This window comes from Hemiscyllium ocellatum, chromosome 14, assembly GCF_020745735.1.
Source record: "Hemiscyllium ocellatum isolate sHemOce1 chromosome 14, sHemOce1.pat.X.cur, whole genome shotgun sequence".
Classification (NCBI taxonomy): Eukaryota; Metazoa; Chordata; class Chondrichthyes; order Orectolobiformes; family Hemiscylliidae; genus Hemiscyllium; species Hemiscyllium ocellatum.
In genome coordinates, this window is record NC_083414.1 from 41,981,764 (window position 1) to 42,001,337 (window position 19,574).

Below are 19,574 nucleotides of genomic sequence, written 5' to 3' on the forward strand. Positions count from 1 at the left end.
CGTGCACTCGCCCTAACTCTAACTGCATACTCATACCACTAAGGATCCTTGACATGGAGAGATTGGCAGATGTCAGACCCCTCACTCCCGACAAGCAGAAAATATTCCATATTGATGGAGAACAGCATGACTAGCCATGGTGATGGAAGACCTGAATGGGTAACCAAGTCTATAAGTTTCATTGTGCTTTGCTGTTCTTCCTTTACTACCACTAATTAATTCTTAATTTGCATAAACTTTTAGGCATCTTTGACAAGTGCTAGTGAACCTCCAAAATGTGGCCATCAGATCCTCAGCTTCCCCTCCACCTTGAGGAGGAAGCCAATGACCCATCGGGGATGGACTGGTAAGGTTAACACCTACAGCCTCCTGCAGCTCAGATTTTCCACCTTGGTAGATTTTCTTTCAGGTGCATAATTTGGGTGGTACTCCACTAAAACATCTCTACAGCTGGTCAATGACAGAATCTCCAGGTTTCTGATACTCAGAGGATTGTCACACAGCAGGCAGCTGCTCAGCTCCACACAGAAGACAATTTCATGGTCTCTGCCATTAATGACTTTGTCAAATTGCATAGGAACAGCAGGCAGGTTTGTCAGAGGCACTGGCTAAGTTGAATGAAGAATTGATGAGTCCACCAACATTATCAGTACTGTTCTGGCTCTGTCATGTGTGTCTGGTTGGACAGTTTGGACTGCATTTGAGGGGCAGATCAAGCAGACTCAGTGTCTGCCAGACGTATGCATGGTCTTGCACTCCATCACTGTATCTATAGGTAGTTAGCATCAATGGCAAGGCATGTGGGGGAAGGGGAGATATGAACAGATACACATAGGGAGAAAAAGGCCCCCAAAAGTTAATTCTCAAATCACTGCAAAGATGCCAGACCCTTCCACTGCGATGTGATGTCAAGCCTCCAGAAGGTCTATCCAAGTAGACTAAGGCTACATCTGGGCAGGAGGCTCTCAGCAGGCCTGGATCTTCTAGACCCAAAGACACTTGTGAATGACTCCCATGTCTGACAAACTCCAGGGCAAACCACTGAGCGGCTCCCTCCACCTCAGTTCTGAAAGCTGGGACTGCACTTCGTCATAGTGAGAGAGAGAGAGAGAAAAAGAAGAAAATACACTAAGGGTACACTTATGGTTCATGTGACATTACATAGACAGCATTTGATGTATTTAATTTATTTTCACTTGCTGTGTTAAAATGTTTGCTGTCGGGTCAACTTTACTGTTGGACCTGATTAAGTCACACCCTGTGAGAGATGAGCAGCCACTTCAGATATCCGAAGGATGAACAAAATGACCAAACATTCCTCATGTTTTACAAGCAACTGATCTTGTCTACAAATAGCCTCAGACATATGGGATCCTTGCTAGGGCCTGCACCACTATCCACACTTACACCCATCCTCTGAGTGAGAGTAGAATCAGTGATCCCACACATCATTCTATTTATCTCTTTTCAAGACTGAGAAATATATATAATAGACATCTTGCATGTCCAAACCCCCTCATAGTCACAGTTTGGTCCAATAAGAGAAGCTGTACAAAGTGCCACTTCTTGCAGGTTCAGTGTTGTCCTAGAGAATGCTCAAGCATTTTAGGGTAACTCAGCAGTGTACACACACTTTGAAAAATTGAAGGGTTAGGGATCATGAAACGGTCAAAAGGAAATTCCTCTCAATATCCTTGATATTATGAGAGACCCCACTGCACAACATTCAAATGGCATCCTCACCAACATCTTAAGAGTTCCCTAAACTGACTCCTCTGACTGTTGCTTTTCCCATGATGGTCATTAGGAGATGTAATGTTTAGATACTTTAAAGTGGGATTGCCCAAAGTATATAATCTCATGGAAAGCAGGACACTAATTCAGCAACCCAAGGCTCAGGAACTATAAAAATAACAAGGTCTACATGTCCTTTGCATGAAGGAATGGCTGCTTGCCATATTAACAATAGAATCTTAAACAATCAAAAAGGAAATCAAATGCATTTCATTCATCCTGGGGACAAGTTTCAGTGATCTTATTTCTGGCCTCTTGGGCTCTGTGATAATTTGTTCCATCATGCTCTCTTGGAAGGCCTTCCTGGTGAATCCTCAGTCTCATCTTCATCCTCTGTAGGTTGCCATCATTCCTTCATTTCTTTTGCATCTAGAATATACTTCTTTTGTTGGCTCCAGCTGTGAAGGACGCGGCATATAACAATAATGCAGGACATTCTTTCTGGGCTATACTGCAGAATGAAATAATCCAGGCATTGAATCTTCATTTTAAGGAGCCTGTTCCACTTTGGCTCTAGTGGAAACACAAGCAGAGGATTTATCTTATTCCACTTAAAAATCACACAACACCAGGTTATAGTCCAACAAGTTTATTTGGAAGTACAAGCTTTCGGAGCATAGCTCCTTCTTCAGGTAGCTAGTGGGGTAGGATCATAGGACACAGAATTTAGAGTAAAAGATCAAAGTATCATACAATTGCTGCAACGTATTGAGCAAATCTAGATTGCTGTTAAGTTTTTAATCACTTAGAATGGGTTGTAGATTTTGATTCATTAATATGCAAATCCCAGAACTTATTTCAAGTCACATTCCTGAGATAACTTTAGGTTTTATAAAAAAAAGGTGACATCTCAGTTCTGACAATGCATTAAAGGTGTGAGGTTAGAGTCTCTCTATTCCAACGATTGGTTCTATTTCCATAGTAGAAATTTATAAAATATCACATGGAGTGACTGCCTACAGGTTGTGCTTTTTGCACAAAATTGAATATATCTGCAAATACAAATCTGCAATTGCAAATTCACCCCGTAGACTTATATATGTGTGCTTGCGGGGGTATGAGGGGGAGAGAGAGACACTTCCATAATTAACCACAGATGATCACAAAGAATTTGAGCATTGATGGAGAGAGTCTTTTCTTTAAATGAATTGTGAAATTTAGTATGCAGGCGCTCTTAAAGCAATGTGGGTCTATTTGAATGCATCCGGTAAATGGGGAAGCCAGTGATACTGGAGAATTCCACTCCCTGGACCTTTTGACTCTCATTGACATAGAGGAAGGATAAGAACAATAATGATCTGGAGAAAATCTCATTAGTTACATCCCAAGTGCATTTATGGGTCAAGGATTAGGAGAGGCCAACAGGTCCCCAGTTCATCCTTGAATATGCCATAGGCATAAAGGTGCAGGGAACTGTGATGTGGACAACTAGTAGTATGGGAATGCCACCCATTCCTTCTGAATGCAAATCCTCCTCCACCAGATGACACAATTCAGAGTTGATGGTTCGTATATCTTTAATTAGTGCCTCCATTGTCTTTTAGAGAGTTAAGGAAACAACATTGACGTCTTTAAGTCCTGGATCTCATCATTGACCTCAGCTTCTTTGAGCGATCTTCACTTGCTGTTTCTCCATGAGGAAGCTTGCAGCAGCCACAGTATGTTGCTGTTCTTGTTGTCGAAGCTGACACCATCTCCTTTTATATTACATTTAAAGTAGCACTAAGGCCACAATGAAACCATCAATGGTATTTACCATGTGAAGCCCATGAGCAGGCAATCTGTGGGGAACATTACAAAGATAATGGCCTCACACCTATAAAAGTGAAGCCTCCTGTTAAAACTTCATGAAGTACAGCATGGAGACATTCCAAAGAAGTGACTGTCATGTTTTCATATGAAGGTATGTGACCATATCTAGTTCTATGTTGCTTAAGCAAAATGTCCATGCTACACTGTCAGTAAGCAACTGTGAATGAAGTCCCACCCTATGCTCTCCAATGGCCCTTTATTATGGCATCATTCCCTCAGTAACAGAATACAATTAAGCCAATCCCGTGATTTGGCTTCTTTCCCCAGGAATCCACTGGCTGCTCCCTGATAGAAGCCTTGGCCATTATTGTCTAAACCCCAGGGTGACTGAGGCATATACACCTCGCTTCCCACAGACTGACTTGATAGGACAGCCACAACTGACCATAGCCCATCCCTGATTGATTTATCAATAGTATTGAGTGACTAAGCTGTAATCCCAGGACTGCTTGCACTTGACTCGCAGGACTGACTATGACTGATCCCTGGACTACATAGATTCTTGCACTCTTAGGCCTAAGTGCCTGACTGAATGTGGTCAATCCCCTTCACAGAAATTGGACCAGCCTGTGATTGACTATAGTGGTCCTCACTGACTGACTGATTGACTGAGATTACCCTTCACCCCACTAAGTCTTTTACCTTTCTGACTTTCACATATAGTCATTTGCATGAAGCACATGCAATGTTTACCATGTTTTCTGCTGGCACATGCTGCAACTCCGACATTAAACTAATATGATATAATGCATAGTGACAGATCCACTTCCTATCTGACTGGTAGATTGAATGTTCAGTGTTTCTAAATTGTCACAAGCTGCTTGCCTCTCACTATGCACCAAAAAACAATGCAAGCCATGGGTTCTGGCAACCTGTAACTCAGCACTAAACACACTGCCTACTTAGAAAGCAATGCCCCACAGAGGGTGGCAGCCTGTAAGTTGGGGCTGAGGTCAGTCAGTGTACACTAAGAAAACAAGTAGACATGGGATGTCTGTCTCCAAATAAGTGCTACAGTGAACAAACTCTAAGCAAGCAAGTTAAAAGCTATAAGGTGCACATGTCCATCTGAGCATAACAGCATGCTGTGTAGTTGCATGAAATGCCTGTCTGTCTGTGCTTGCGAGGCAACCTAGCATTAACATCCAAGTCATTCATGTTCCTGAAATCTAAGGTAAAGACTTGAAAAACTGAAATTGTGTCTGAGCTGGTCCAAGAGCAGGCATGATGAATGTGTTGAGACTGCTGGATTGCAGATGTTGTCCGTATATATGGACGAAGGTTCAAGGATGATGATGGCTATAGAGCACATAGGGAAGCGGTATTTGCATAACAATTGGGAAAAAAAAGCATTTTAATGAGAATTAATTACGTGGAATTAAAGGTAGTCACTGCTCAATGGTGAGATCTTGAAGCCACCATTTAAGGCTTGAGGGAAAAGACAGAAAAGTTTACCTATGTCAAGAATCGGATTTTTAATTTTCACTGTCTTTTTCCCATCTTTCTGACCATTTCTCATGCCACACAAGGGATGGGAAAATCCTGCATCCTGCCCAGTGATCCAAAAACAAACAAAAATGGTGAGTTCTTCTAGTATACATACAGGACTTTTGTCTTCAGTCTATTTTGTGTATTAGAGAATTTCTTCTTTTCCTCTGGATTTCTTAGAATAAGTTTTTTATACTTGCTTTCCTCCAAACCACCAGGTAAAGTAGCTTAATTTTAAGCTCCACAAAAATATATATCTAAGGAACCAAAGTGGTAGATTTGCATTATCCAATTGTATCACAAGGTGAAGGGAAAATTTCACATTTTCTCCTTTTAGGAGGGCCAGTGAGTAAATGGCATAATAGGGAACAGAACGTTTTTTAAAATATGAAGCAAAAACTGATTGCAATTATGTGATTAATTAATGACTCATGTGCGATACAGAATCTTGTCTTCCCACAGCCAACTTGTTGCAATGAAATGTCCTTCCCTACCCACTTGCTGACTTGGAGCCGCTTCCTTTCATATACCCAGCAGGCACTTGTCCCACTTGCAGAGCTAGACCCATTTGCACAGCTCATTGCTCCTCCAATCAAAAGCTGTTTGTATGCTGCCTTTAGGCTCTGATGAGCCTATCAGCAGCAATCATGGGAGAGAAAGGAGCACTGAGTGGAAAAGCATCTCCTTGCAAACTTGTCCAGTTCTACTTCCTGTATTGCAGACCTGGTGGAAACATTTTGGCCTGCACACCATTATTGGACAAGTCTATGGAGATGAAATCAATACATAAAACAGCCGTGATTTAAATAAATGGTGAACTGTGAGTGGGCTGAATGGCCTATTCCTGTTTTCACACTGCTGTGATCCTAATGAGAACCTACATGTATTACAAAACAAAAATAGACAAAAGTGGATTTCGATGTGTTATGTACTGATCACTCATGTCTGCAGAAATATATTTTAATTAACCTGTAGTATGAGAAATATGTATAATCATATCAGAATCTGAATAAGTGTAAAGGTAGAAATACACTTGGAAATATCAACTTTACTATACTTTATGCAAATGTGAAAAATGCAAATTAATACTATTTTCTATTTTTGTGCATCAATTGGTTTCTTACTCAGAATATGAAGAACATTCTTTCATTGGTTATAGTCCACATTACATTTTATCATATGTTTTAGTGTGTAGGTGAGTACACAGGAACACCGATACAAATGCATTTAATGAACAATAAGAGAGAAATTATATTTTTGCTAGAAAATTAAATAGTGTGTTTTAAAGAAAAGCAAAAATATTCAATTGTATCATATTCTATTTAAAAGACATTTAAGTAATTTTGAGGCATTGACAATGTTTTTTACAAGATTTTTGTCTCTTGACCTACTGATTATCTTAAAAAGTTATTCTGATACACTCAACTAATTTAATTCCTTAAAAGGAATCATAATAAAACAGTTCTTCCAGTTTAATATGTTTGTGTAGCTGTACAATGAGCTCAGGGGTAAATATCAGATCGGCAAAGGAACAGTATTCTTCAGAAAATATTTTATTAGCTTTACAGTTCTTTGTGATTTGTTACCAAGTTATCACTGTAAAATATGAATTTTTTTTTGTTAATTTTACAGACTCAATAGATACATCATGTTTGTAATGGTTAAGCAGCACTTTAGCTCCATAAATTATAGTCTGTAAATGATACTCTAATGTCAGACCATATAGATTGCATGATTTAGTAAATACAACTTTAACCACAATCAATAGTTACATTTTAAATATGCCAAATCACACAATAATAGACAAAGGAGCAGATAATCAAGAAGATAAAGCTGTTACCTGTGGACATCTGGCAGCACTATAACAGTCACCAGCTGTAGCAAATGGAACTGATCGACCTTCAAGTGTCTGTGCAAAGTACAAGTCTGTTGCTATAAAGACAGAAATAATTGTGTTGTTGAAGATATGCAAAAAAGTCAAGGTGAAGAGGCAATATGCAATAACAATATTAATCATTGTAATTTTGAATAATATATACCCTACTCATACATACTGAACTTGCATTTTAGATGTTACTAAATAAGGTTTTTTGACTTAGATGAACAATAGTTTAATCTTTCCATGGTCACTGCTGGAAAGTGGTGCAAGGATAATTAGAAATAGTTTATTTTTTTTTAAATTGCCATTTCGATGCTTTTGCACCATTGTAAATAGTGTCATCCTCAGAATAAGTTTTACCATCACATGATAACACTAGAAAGAACATGCCTGGGAATTAACGTCTTTTCTATGTTGATCTTATTTGGTGGGAAATGGAATATTTGAGTTTTGATTCTGAGTTTGAATGAACTAGATTTCCAACTCCTGCTTATGATGGATATCCATGCATATTTGCCTGATGGGGCGAAGAGATATTCGGTTAGGCTCAGGAGAATATCTCTCATATAAAGATGCTCGAATTTATGAAATTTCACTGCAGTTTGCATTAGTACTTTCATGAAAGGCAAAGGATAGTCTCAGGTTGTACAATGTAGGTAAATGGATTGTGAAGGCAGTCTAACAGCATCAGCTACATATAGTTTGTGCTTTCATATTTAAATAAAGGGGAAGAGCCCTCTTGTGGTGCATTGGTAGCTCTAGATTGGGAGGCCTCGGTTCAAGTCCCACCAACTCCAGAGGTCTGATCATGACATCTTTGAACAAGCTGATTAGAAAAATATGTTAAATAGAGGGGAACAGCACAGTTTAGAGTTTTCTCCCATTCTGTGCCTTCTAACCAATTTAAAGGAGTACCATCTGGGATAAAAGTCTGTGAATTTCTATGACAGTGGGAGGCAGGTCAAAACATTCACAGCAACTCACAAAATGTTGTTATGGTTTAGCAGATTCTTAATCATTCTGCCTTTTTAATCTAGTGAGAAATCTCTGTATACTTCATTTAATTAAAACTATTTCAGCTGCTCCAGCAAATGTTGTACCATAATAGCACATTTCCTTTATCCATTGGATCACCAGTTCAACTGCTGGTAGCCATCCCTGAAACCTCAAAAAACCCTGATCCAAAAAAAAGGGGACGGAGGTCTCTGTGAAGTAATAGATCCACTTGCAGTTGGGGGAAACCTTTGCTGAAGGGTTAACTTGTTGTTTGGTCAAGGAGGGGAATGAAGGAATATAAAATAACCCAGTCTTATCCCTCCATTCATATTAAAGTTTCCACTCAGTTGTTGAATCCTTAACAGAAGCAATAGTCTGGCTTATTTTTGCCTGCTATGGGACACACTGACAATTTTAGCAGCACTGACATCAGCTTACTTGGTACAGGGCTGGTTTGAAATGGTACATTTTTAAAAAAATTCATTCATGTGATGTTGGTGCTGCTGCCCAGGTCAGCAGTTATCACCTATCCATATATGCCCTGGAGAAGGTAGTAATGAGCTGCCTTCTTGAACTGCTGCAGTCTTTCAGGTGTAGGGATACCCATAATACTGCTTGTCAGTGAATGCCAGGGTTTTGGCCCTGCAACAATGAAGGATGGCATCTCAGTTCAAGGAAAACTCACAGCTTATGGTGTTCTCATGCATCTGCTACCCTCATCCAGGTAGAAGTTGTGGGTTTGGAAGGTGGTGTTGGAGGAGATTTGATGAACTAATGCAGAGCATGCAGTTCTGTGCTCAATGAGCTAGTATTACATCATCTGAGATATTTACTTGGGAGAGCTTACACTTCTGTGTTAAGAAAATTCATATTTGAAGATATTTGTCTTCCAACTAGGTGACACTCTAGAGGACAATGGTAACAGTATACTGGCTCACTAAACAGGAGTACTGGTGGGAGAATCTTGTTCAGAGTCAGTGTGGTCAGTTTGTCACATGCTGACCTGTAAATCCTCTTTAAACCATGATCTTCTCAAACAAGGCTTTGCAAAAAAGAATATAACATCAGTATTTTAATGCAGAAAGCCAGATGGCGAAGGATGGAATTGGATAGTATTTATTTCTGGAGATGCACGTTACACACTTGCACCTCCTCATCCAACAATCGCAGTTTCAATTTGTTCCTATTTATAGTGGCACAAGTGAATCCCAGTTAATGTTCACCATCTGTACATAATGAATGTACAAACAACAGAATTCTTTCTCTTTTATTTAAATGAGTATATATGTACAACCAGAATTTCTAAACAAACTAGAGTAAAAAAATCTCCATACGTTGTAAAACGTAGTACACACTGGAACATTTCTGTTCTGGAACTGTCACAATTTATTTGTCTAAGGATTTTTTTAAACAATCAGTCAATTACTTTTACATTCTTCCATTTACATTTTTGGGAATAGCTTTCTGTTCACCATTTGTTTCAATCCAGCAAAATGAATTAATCTGTGACTATTTTTCACACACTTTTCATTGAGTGTACATTATTGTGCAGTGAACAATCAGCATGATATTAAAGATCTAATGGATTCTGAATACAGAATCTCCTATAGAAAATTGACAAGCAGAATCCCATATCCATTAAATTTAGTGTTGCAGCAGCCAGTATACTTTAAACACCTTCCTTTAAGCTTCTCAGCTACAGGAAAAAAAACATTTTTCATTCTCATCTATGAGAAACATTCTAAAACTTGCAGAATGTCATGTCCTAGGTCCAACCACCTTCAGCTGTTTTATCAATGATCTAAGTGGCGATGTTCATTGCTAACTGCACAGTGTTTAGTTCCAATCATAAATTCTCAGAAAATGCAGAGCAGTTTGTGTCCGCATGCAGCAAGACTTAGATAACATCAGGCTTAATAAGTGGCAAGTAACATTGTGCCACATTAAGAGTCAGATAATGATCGTCTCCAATTAGAGTACATGTAACCATCTTCCCTTGACATTCACAATCATCTTCACAATCACTGAATCCAACATCATTAACTTCATGGCCAAACTTCCCAAAATCTATCCATCACCTACAAGGCACTAGTCAAAAGTGTGATGATTATTCCCCACTTACAAGAAAAACAGCAGCTCCAACACTATTCCTGAAGGATTCATGTCATCTAGTGAAAGCGACCTGCTTGATTGACATTGTATACATCGTATACGCATTATACCACCAATGCAAAGTAATAGCAGTAATGCAACTACTCGTCAAAATTCCTTCAATATCTTTTACAATAAATATCACAGAATCATATTGTGAAATCTCATTATTTGTTGTTATTCTCCACCTACATCTCTGATTCCCTGACCCCGTTCAGCTTAAAACTCCCTTTTTTGATAAGCGGCAAGTGACATTTTTGCATGTTTTTCTTACCAAACATCTTCAGTTCAAATTGACATTGCTATACCCCTTCCCAATTCCCCATCTGATTGTGATGTTAACTTTCACTCTGCCACAGGATTGCATTTAGTACTCATGCATGAAACTCTTCGGTAACTCCATCAGATACCTCAATCTGCAAAGAAAACAATTCCTTTAAATTTGTAAGTTACTGCAAATGGAATGGGAATTGGGGCTCTTCCATGTTAACTTCATGGGTGAGCTGTTTTGCCCAATGGAGAGTTTATAATTCCCACCATATAGGTGAAGTGTTATAGGGATTATAGTAATTATTTTTCTTTTAGATCTACACTTCAAACTCGAACAGTAGTAGCATGTGACAACACTGAGGTTCAAATCTAATTGAGCCTTAATCAGTGCTTCAACTAATCAGCCATGATCCCTCAACATTTACATAATGTTTTAGGTTATGATGCAATCTAAGTAATAAATCTCAGATCCAACCTGAGCAATGCCAACTCCCTGACAAGTGAGAAACTTGAATGAACCCATCTGTAAGAGTCAAGTGGGCCATCTTGGAACATGTTCTGTCATAACGAACTGGGGTCCAAACAAACCAAAAGCAATGGGATAGACATGCTACTGGAAATGCAGCACGGGAGAAACAGACAGAGAACAAACTTTACAATCACAGCAGTAGGGCGCAGGCAGAAAAAGTAAGGCTGGGAAACGGTGGTACAAAAGTGGAAAAAATGTGTATCAGGAATGTGCTAAGGCAACAAGAGATAAATGTGTTCTTGCACAGCTTAGTTACCTCATAGATGTGCTCATGTCAGTGTCCTACCTGCGAATCCAGTTCTAGCCTCAACTCATACAAGATCCTACCAAGCTGGACTCAGATTTAGTTCTACTTCAGGATATCATCAATAGAATTATGCAATACTTTAGAAAAATGTCCCTAGTGAGGACAGCCTTAGACTGCTGCAGACATTCCAAAGCAATAATCCATTTTATTTCATATCTATGGTACAACATCAATTAAAGGATTTGAACATATTGTGTTTGATGGTATTCCTTCAAGCACCATTAGGATAGATCTTTTAACAAATAAAAATGTAATTCTCTCAGCTGCTTTTAACCCTAGCATTTTATTTCATGGCTTCAATTGTTCAGAAGACTGGCACAAAAAAAAACACAGCTCAGCCCCAGTTATATTATTGAAGCCCATTCTACGTACTTAAAGAAGGAACTTTCTAACATAATTTCTGCTTACTCAGAGGTACACGTTAAAATTGAAACCTGTAGGAAGGAAAAAGGTGTTGACCGTTAAAGCTTCTGGAGAAATTTGTACTTCCTGTTGGTGGACAAGATTAAAATTTCCACTGAAATAAAACAAAATGTCTACATTCTTTTTCACTTGTCCATTAAACTCATTGTTTGATTCCTATGTTAGTTTCAAAGAGAGGGGATAATGTATCAATATGGTTCAATTAAATACAAGTGGATGCAAGATTTTACTCACTTATTATTTGCAAAGTGTTGACATCCAGCCTTACTTTGCTGAATGTAGAGAATCCTGCAGCCAGATAATCTCTTCTGCACAGACAGTCATCTCTTCTACTTCCATTATATGGGCATTCAGCAGGATTGTGCAATCTAAATCAAACAAAGTTTAATACATATTTAAAATATTTTACAAAATTACTACTTGTAAAGTGAACAAAATGTCAGCACAGCCATATTTTATTTTCTATACCTGTAACCATAAACTTCAGAGAAATTTTCTGCATCACCACTTGCCAGTGTGATGTACTCTCTTGGATTATCTGATAGCATGCCGACACAATATATCTGCAATGACAAAAATGCTTTGATGCAAGAATGCAATAAATTAAACAAGGAAACATGACATTTTTATGAAAAACTAACATTTCCCATGTCAAACAATACAATCATGTACCTTCACTTGTTTTCCTTGGATATTAAGAACATGATCACCATCCTCCATGAACCCTTTCAACCTTTGCACATCTCTACAGCTTTCTGGAAATTCACCTACATGCAAAATATGCTTTTCATTAGAATTTAGAAAATGTACTTCTGACCAATTAGGAACATATTTTGTTAACAGAAAACAGATGGCAATATTTTATGGTTATATGAAAGTGAATTTAATATTCCAAATGCTTACATTTTCCATTCTGGCATGATCTCCTCTCTTCAGGCTTGAGCTCCAAACTACACAAGTTGCTTAAATGTCCATCATTTGTCAAACAGTACACTGAGCGCTGCATGATTCCTATTCCACAAGTCACTGAACACTTCCAAGAGAATTGACAAGAAAAAGGAAATTAATAGCACTAAATGTAAAGTGACTATAAGTTGCCATTGTGATTAAAGCAGTACATTTATGTTACATTATTGATATGGATATATTGATCTGATGGTTATATATGGACATTATTCTGAATTTAATATAACCTTTAACTGTCACCATAAATTATATTTTAACTGAAATGATCCTTTATTATTGTCATGTCATGACAAGGGAAAGTAAAACTGTAATGTAACTCAACCTCTCAAACATTCTTTGATAAAACACATGCTAATCATATTTTCAAAGGCAATTGAGAACTCCCACTAAGAGAAATTTATTAGAGATAGAAATGTCATTATAAGTGGAAACTTTTTATCTGTAGATTAAGAATGTTATTCCTTGTTAGTATCTAACATTTATGTTGCAAAAATAATTTTACTAGGCACCAGAAAAATGTCACTAGGCTATATAACTTAGAACTCTATATACAATAGGATTTACTGCCTTGTAAATTGAATTACGATTAACCCCAGACGCCTCATTGTGATTCGACAGACATACTTTGTAAAATTCCGACACAACGCATTAAGCAAACATTAATATAAGACACTATTAAGTTTGCATCAAATTAAATACAGTGTGATTGCTCAGGTTTACAGCTTGTGTCCTGAAAAGTTTTGAAATGAACTTACACTTCCCCAATTTCCAACCCTCCATGAGGCAGTTACATGACATTCACCAAGAGAGCAGGCACGGATGTTTGGCGGTTGTGTCCCAGGGCAGTTAGTTGTTATCTGATGATAGTAGCCGTATTCATAGGGGTCCTTACCATTATAAACCTCACTGCAGGAAACAAGTCTTTGCTGGTAGCCATTTCCACAAGTAACTGAGCACTGAAAGTAAAGTCAAATTATTAATCTGATTTTCTTTTCTAATGTAATGTTGTTTTGGAATCAAAAATGCGAGTAATTCCATTGTAATTTCACACCACAAGAATAGCTTTTACACCGCAATAGAAGTATGAAATTTAGAAAGTAGCATGCTGACAGAACACTGACGTACTCTATTTCATTACTTTATCATGAGGTAGGATATGGGTTCATGTTTGTGATTTTACTCGTGTTGATTCTTATATTCACAATTCTGGATTAAGAATGCTTTTGGAGGATTTACTAGAAGGCTAGTTCATTCACAAGCATATGACAGGAAAGTAATTTAAAAATAACTAGTATTCCACAAATTGGTTTGTTCACAGATACATATTAATCCAAAATTAATGATTATTGTGTTTGAAACCTACTTTTACTGCGTGGATTATTTGTCTCTAAAGTGTGATATTTCAAATCTTGTTTGATGTTCTTTAGATTTATTTAAAATCTTAACTATACTAGAACCTCAAAGCAATCTGATAAAATTAATTTAAACAAACGGGTCAGGGTTTATGCGCTCATTCCCCTGTCTCCAAGTGCATATTATCACCTGGCCTTTGTAGTTGGCAGAGAGACATTTGTGTTCATTGCTGACTTTGAAGAGAGCTGCTCCACAAAGATTTAGTGACATATGTGGCAAGAGAGGTACCTGAAAGCTTTGTTTTACGTGGCAGTCACACGTGGCAGATTAAGTACTTCAAATTCAATCAGTGATCATGGACAGTAGGGTGTGACTGCAAGTGAGGCAGATATGGGGATCCGCAGTTCAGGAACAGAGGAGCCTCAGCTCTTGACCTTGTCCAACAGTTATGAGGTACTTGCTCATTGTGTGGATGAGGAAAAGGGCTGCGGTGAGGATGAGCCAGCTGACTACAATACCAAGGCCATTCAAGAGGCGGAGCAAAAAGACAAGTGGTAATTGTAAGGGATTCTATAATTAGGGGGATAGATATTATCCTTTGCTAGCCAGTTCGGGAGTGCTACATGGTGTGCTGCCTGCCCAGTGCCAGGGTGCAGGACATCTCTGACCAGTTGAAAGGATATTCAAGCGGGAGGAGGAAGATCCAGTTGTTGTGGTCCACTTTGGGACAAACAACATCGGCAAGCTAGGAAAGAGGACCAGTTTGGGGATTATCAAGCATCGGGAATGAAATTAAGGAACAGGTCCTCAAGGGTTATAATCTCCAGATTACAACCCAAGCCACATGCAAATTGGCTTACGGATAAGAAAATTAGGAAAGTAAACACGTGGCGAATGGAATCATGTGGAAAAGATGGGTTCCATTTTATGGGGCCTTGGCATCAGTTTTGGAACAGGAGGGATCTGTACTGATGGGACAGTCTCCACATGAACTAATCTGGAACTAGGGTTCTAGTGAAAAGGATAAATAGGGTGGTCACTAGGACTCTAAACATCGGGGGGAAGGGGAGGGGATAATGACAGGAAGTATGATGGTAAATAAAAAGGAAAGCAGCAGGTTAGCATTTGTGTAGGAGGGTTTAATGGCAGGCTATGAAAGAAGTAAAAAGGAAGGGTAACTCAGGAGATATTACTATTGGAGATGTTGGAATTTATGAAGAGGATACAAAGACGAGCATAAGGGCACTTTACCTGAATGCTCATAGCATTCGTAACAAGATGGATGAATTCATGATACAAATCATCACCAATGAATATGACTTAGTAGCCATTGTGGAGACATGGTTGCAGGATGGTCACGACTGGGAGCTAAATATCACAGGGTATCAGACTATTCGGAAGACAGATGGGGAGGTGAGCTTAACTTCTGTCGTGGAGAAAATTATCAAAAAAAAAAGCCATCTAGATAGAAACTGTCCCATTGAGCAGATGGTTCATGAAGGTCAGGTCATGCTTAATTAATCTTTTGGAATTCTATGAAGACATTATGAACACGGTGAAAAATGGGGACCTAGGAGATGTGGTGAATCTAGATTTCCAAAAGGCATTCGACAAGTTGCCACACAAAAGGCTGCAAGGCATTATGGGCAATGTATTAGCGTAGATAGAGGATTGGTTAACCAACAGGAAGCAAAGAGTGGGAATAAATTAGTGCTAATCTGGTTGGCTATCAGTGACTAGTAGTGTGCCTCAGAGATCAGTGTTGGGAATGCAATTATTCACAATTTACATAGATGATTTGGAGTTGGGGACCAAGTGTAGGGTGTCAAAATGTGTGGATGACACTAAGATGAGTGGTAGAGCAAAGTGTGCAGAGGACTGTGAAACTTTGCAAAGGGAAATAGTTTAAGTGAGTGGGCAAAGGTCTGGCAGGTGGAGTTCTATGTTAATAAATGTGAAGTCATTCATTTCAGTAGGAATAACAATAAAAAAGGACCATTACTTGTATGGTAAAGAAATTGCAGCACGCTGCTGTGCAGAGAGACCTGGGTGTCCTTGTGCATGAATCAAAGAAGGTTGGTCTGCAGGTGCAGTAGGTAATTAAGAAGGCAAATGGAAATCGCCCGTGTGGGCGGCACGGTGGCACAGTGGTTAGCACTGCTGCCTCACAGCGCCTGTAGACCCGGGTTCAATTCCCGACTCAGGCGACTGACTGTGTGGAGTTTGCACATTCTCCCCGTGTCTGCGTGGGTTTCCTCCGGGTGCTCCGGTTTCCTCCCACAGTCCAAAGATGTGCGGGTCAGGTGAATTGGCCAAGCTAAAATTGCCCGTAGTGTTAGGTAAGGGGTAAATGTAGGGGTATGGGTGGGTTGCGCTTCGGCGGGTCGGTGTGGACTTGTTGGGCCGAAGGGCCTGTTTCCACACTGTAAGTCTAATCTAATTACTAAAGCATTTGAGTTTAAAAGCAAAGAGGTTAAATTGCAGCTGTACAGGGTTCTGGTGAGGCCACACCTGGAGGACTGTGTGCAGTGTTGGTGGCCTTACTTGAGAAAGGATGTACTGGCACTAGAAAGGGGGTAGAGGAAGTTCAGTAGGTTGATTCTGGAATGAGAGGGTTGACTCGAGAGGAGTGACTGAGTAGACTGGGACGATATTCATTGGAATTTAGAAGAATGAGGGGGTTCTTATCAAAACATATAAAATTATGAAGGGGATAGATAAGATAGAAATCAAGAGGATGTTTCCACTGGTGGAAACCAGGACAAGAGGGCATAGCCTCAAGATTAGGAAGAGCAGATTTAGGGGTGAATTGAGTAGGAATATCTTCACCCAGACGGTTGCAAATCTATGGAATTCTCTGTCCTGTGGATGTTTTTAAAGCTAGGATAGATAACTTTTTGAACAATAAAGGAATTAAGGGTTATGGTGAGAGGGCAAGTAAGTGGAGGTGAGACTATGAAAAGATCAGCCATGATCTTATTGAATGGCAGAGCAGGCTCAAAGGTCCAGATGGCCTACTCCTGCTCCTGGTGTTTATGTTCTTGTCCAAGGTAAGTTTGAAACTGGTGCCAAGCTGAACATCCGCAGATGTTCAACAGCAGTGATGTCATTAAGTAGGATAGCAGCCAATCACATAGAATTATGCTCACAAACAGGAAACAAGGATGTAAATCTCACTTAATTCCTTCATTTCAATTTTTAAATTTTACAAATAGCAAAATAGATGATTGGGATATACTTGTGTGTTTATGGAAGAATCTAAAATATTCAAGGAAGCTTTAAAATCATACTTAAAGTATATGAAATTTATCATAATGAAGAAATTTTGCATTCAGTAAATATAAAATTACTCCTTCAGAGCTAGTGTGGATTTAAAAAAAATGTTAATCCAATCTTATAAAACTCATTGCCTTTCTCAAGAAGGGTCAGTGTACCCAAAACATTAACTCTGCTTTTTCTCCACAGAAGCTGCTAGACCTGCTGAGTTTCTCCAGCAATTTCTGATTTTGTCATTGTCATTTTATTCAATTCTCTCTTTGTCTTTCTGCTACAATGCAAATACATGCAGTATTTCAACTGACTCAACACTTTTTTTGCAATGAAAGCATAATCTTAGTGAATTCATGCTATGCAGCTTCAATGTCTTTTATGTTTTGATAGTTATTTTAACTTTCAGTGATGATGTCTAAGAAAATCAGGGATTTCCAATAGCTCTAAATCAAATATATCCCCAATATATACAATTGGCTGCTGATGAACTTCAGTGGAAAGTTGAATTGAGCAATATGTATAAGTGAAACAGGATTTGGTATTGTCGATTATGCATCAACATCAAAACTAAAATAATTCCTGCTCTTCTATCATGTGATGCTCAAAACTGCATTTGGTTATCAAATAACATTTCCTGATCTGCAAGGCAATTGGCTCCATGACAACAGGGGAACAAATCCAAACAATGACAAGGTAAATTAGAGTAAGCTGAAAAAAGATGAAAAATGTAGCACAAGATTTTCTAATCCAGCAATATTAAAAACAATTTTGAATTGCCTTCTACTGTGTGAATAACAAATCTAGATACATTTATTTATTTTTTACTGATTCACAGAATGTGGGCATGCTTGGCTAGGCCAACATTTATTGCCCATTCCTAATTGCCATTGAAAATTAGTTGATATTGGATATCAGTTGCAATAAAATATGTCATCAACATTTCAGTGGTAACTTCAGGTTAAACATTGAGTTTGAGATAGTTAATTTTTCCACAAAATTTTATAATTCATTGATTTATGAGAATTATTAACATTGGCATCTGTTTCATCGGTAAATCTTGCAGTTAAAAGATCCTATTTGTGAGTTTTTCAAATGCATGAATTAATTTAAATTTTCATTTACCTCAGACCACTCTCCTGTGATCCATATATATTCACAAGGTTGAGTATTGCACTGCTCCACATCTGATGGTCTTTTCTTTGCATCACATTCAAAACTATGGACTTCTTGTGAATGCTGATTGATACAAGTCACTTGGCGATGCCTTGTTCCAGTACCACATGTCTTGCTACACTGTAAAAGAAGCAGACAAAAATAATATTTTATTTGATCATGTTACCACCTTTTAATATCTGATTGGAAATGAGAAACCTTAAGAGTGACCTGATAGCATTATGAAAGACAAGAAACAGAAAACTAACAGCCGTTGTCATTAATACGTCCAATAGAGAATTCACAAAAAATGCTTCTTTACCCAGAGAATGATGTGATTGTAGAATTTGGTACTGCAAGGAGTGTTTGAGGTGAATAGTACATAAGCAAAGCAAAGAGAAAGAATCAGAAGGAAATGCTGATAGAATTGGAAGAAGATGGGTAGGATGAGGCATTTGTCAGTATAATCAACTATCTGCATGGATTTGTTGGGTCAAATAGTTGGTTTCTATGCTGTAAATACATTACAATTGTCTACAGTACATAAATATTCTAAAAACAATAAGTTGGCCATTTGATTTGTTAAATTATTCGGAAACTACATCATATTTAAGTATTACAAATATATTCAACTAAACCGTTCATCGATCACTAGGTAAACTTAAGTTTCTACCACTGAAATACTATCAATGAAATGGTTACTCATCACTAGTTAAGCACTGTTAACAAGCTCAAATCACTCTACATTATTTATTTACATATATGGAATGGGCTACTGACTTTGGCATCAGGCAGCCCTGTATATCTTGGAGGTATGTTAGAGTTGCAATGGGAAGAAAGTTGGCTCTACCTTATTTTGTGGGTCTCCCTCCTGTCAAAAACAGAGGATACACAAAATCCATTATTTCTTTTAGCCTTCAATATTCCATTTCTGGCTGATTAGAAAACCCATATTTGCTCATGCAGTTAGCTAATTTCATATCAAAATATTGATAACCTCTGGATAGTTTCATATATTTGTTAGATCATAGGACATATAGCCAGAAGCAAAATTTAGATTTTAAAAAAATTAATGCTGAATGATTTTGATATAATTGAAGTATGTTTGTAATTGCATATTTATACCATCACTTAGTCATATCAGCCAATTATTTCCATATTCACTACCCAGCTTTAAGTAGCAC

The 19,574-nt window shown here is 38.2% G+C and overlaps 1 protein-coding gene across 4 annotated transcripts in view; it reads right to left on the reverse strand.

Moving 5' to 3' along the window:
* The window catches only part of adamts9 (ADAM metallopeptidase with thrombospondin type 1 motif, 9), a 255,565-nt gene that overhangs the window by 17,377 nt on the left and 218,614 nt on the right, over positions 1-19,574 (reverse strand). For 3 of the 4 annotated variants that reach the window (XM_060835670.1, XM_060835669.1, XM_060835668.1), the window contains 7 exons: positions 18,361-18,531; positions 13,371-13,571; positions 12,553-12,682; positions 12,322-12,416; positions 12,118-12,212; positions 11,884-12,017; positions 6,935-7,026 (listed from right to left, as the gene is read on the reverse strand). In XM_060835670.1, the coding sequence (XP_060691653.1) occupies positions 6,935-7,026; positions 11,884-12,017; positions 12,118-12,212; positions 12,322-12,416; positions 12,553-12,682; positions 13,371-13,571; positions 18,361-18,531 (918 nt within the window). Of the gene's footprint in view, positions 1-6,934; positions 7,027-11,883; positions 12,018-12,117; positions 12,213-12,321; positions 12,417-12,552; positions 12,683-13,370; positions 13,572-18,360; positions 18,532-19,574 lie in introns of those variants that run through there. The other variant, XM_060835671.1, reaches the window with a different exon arrangement.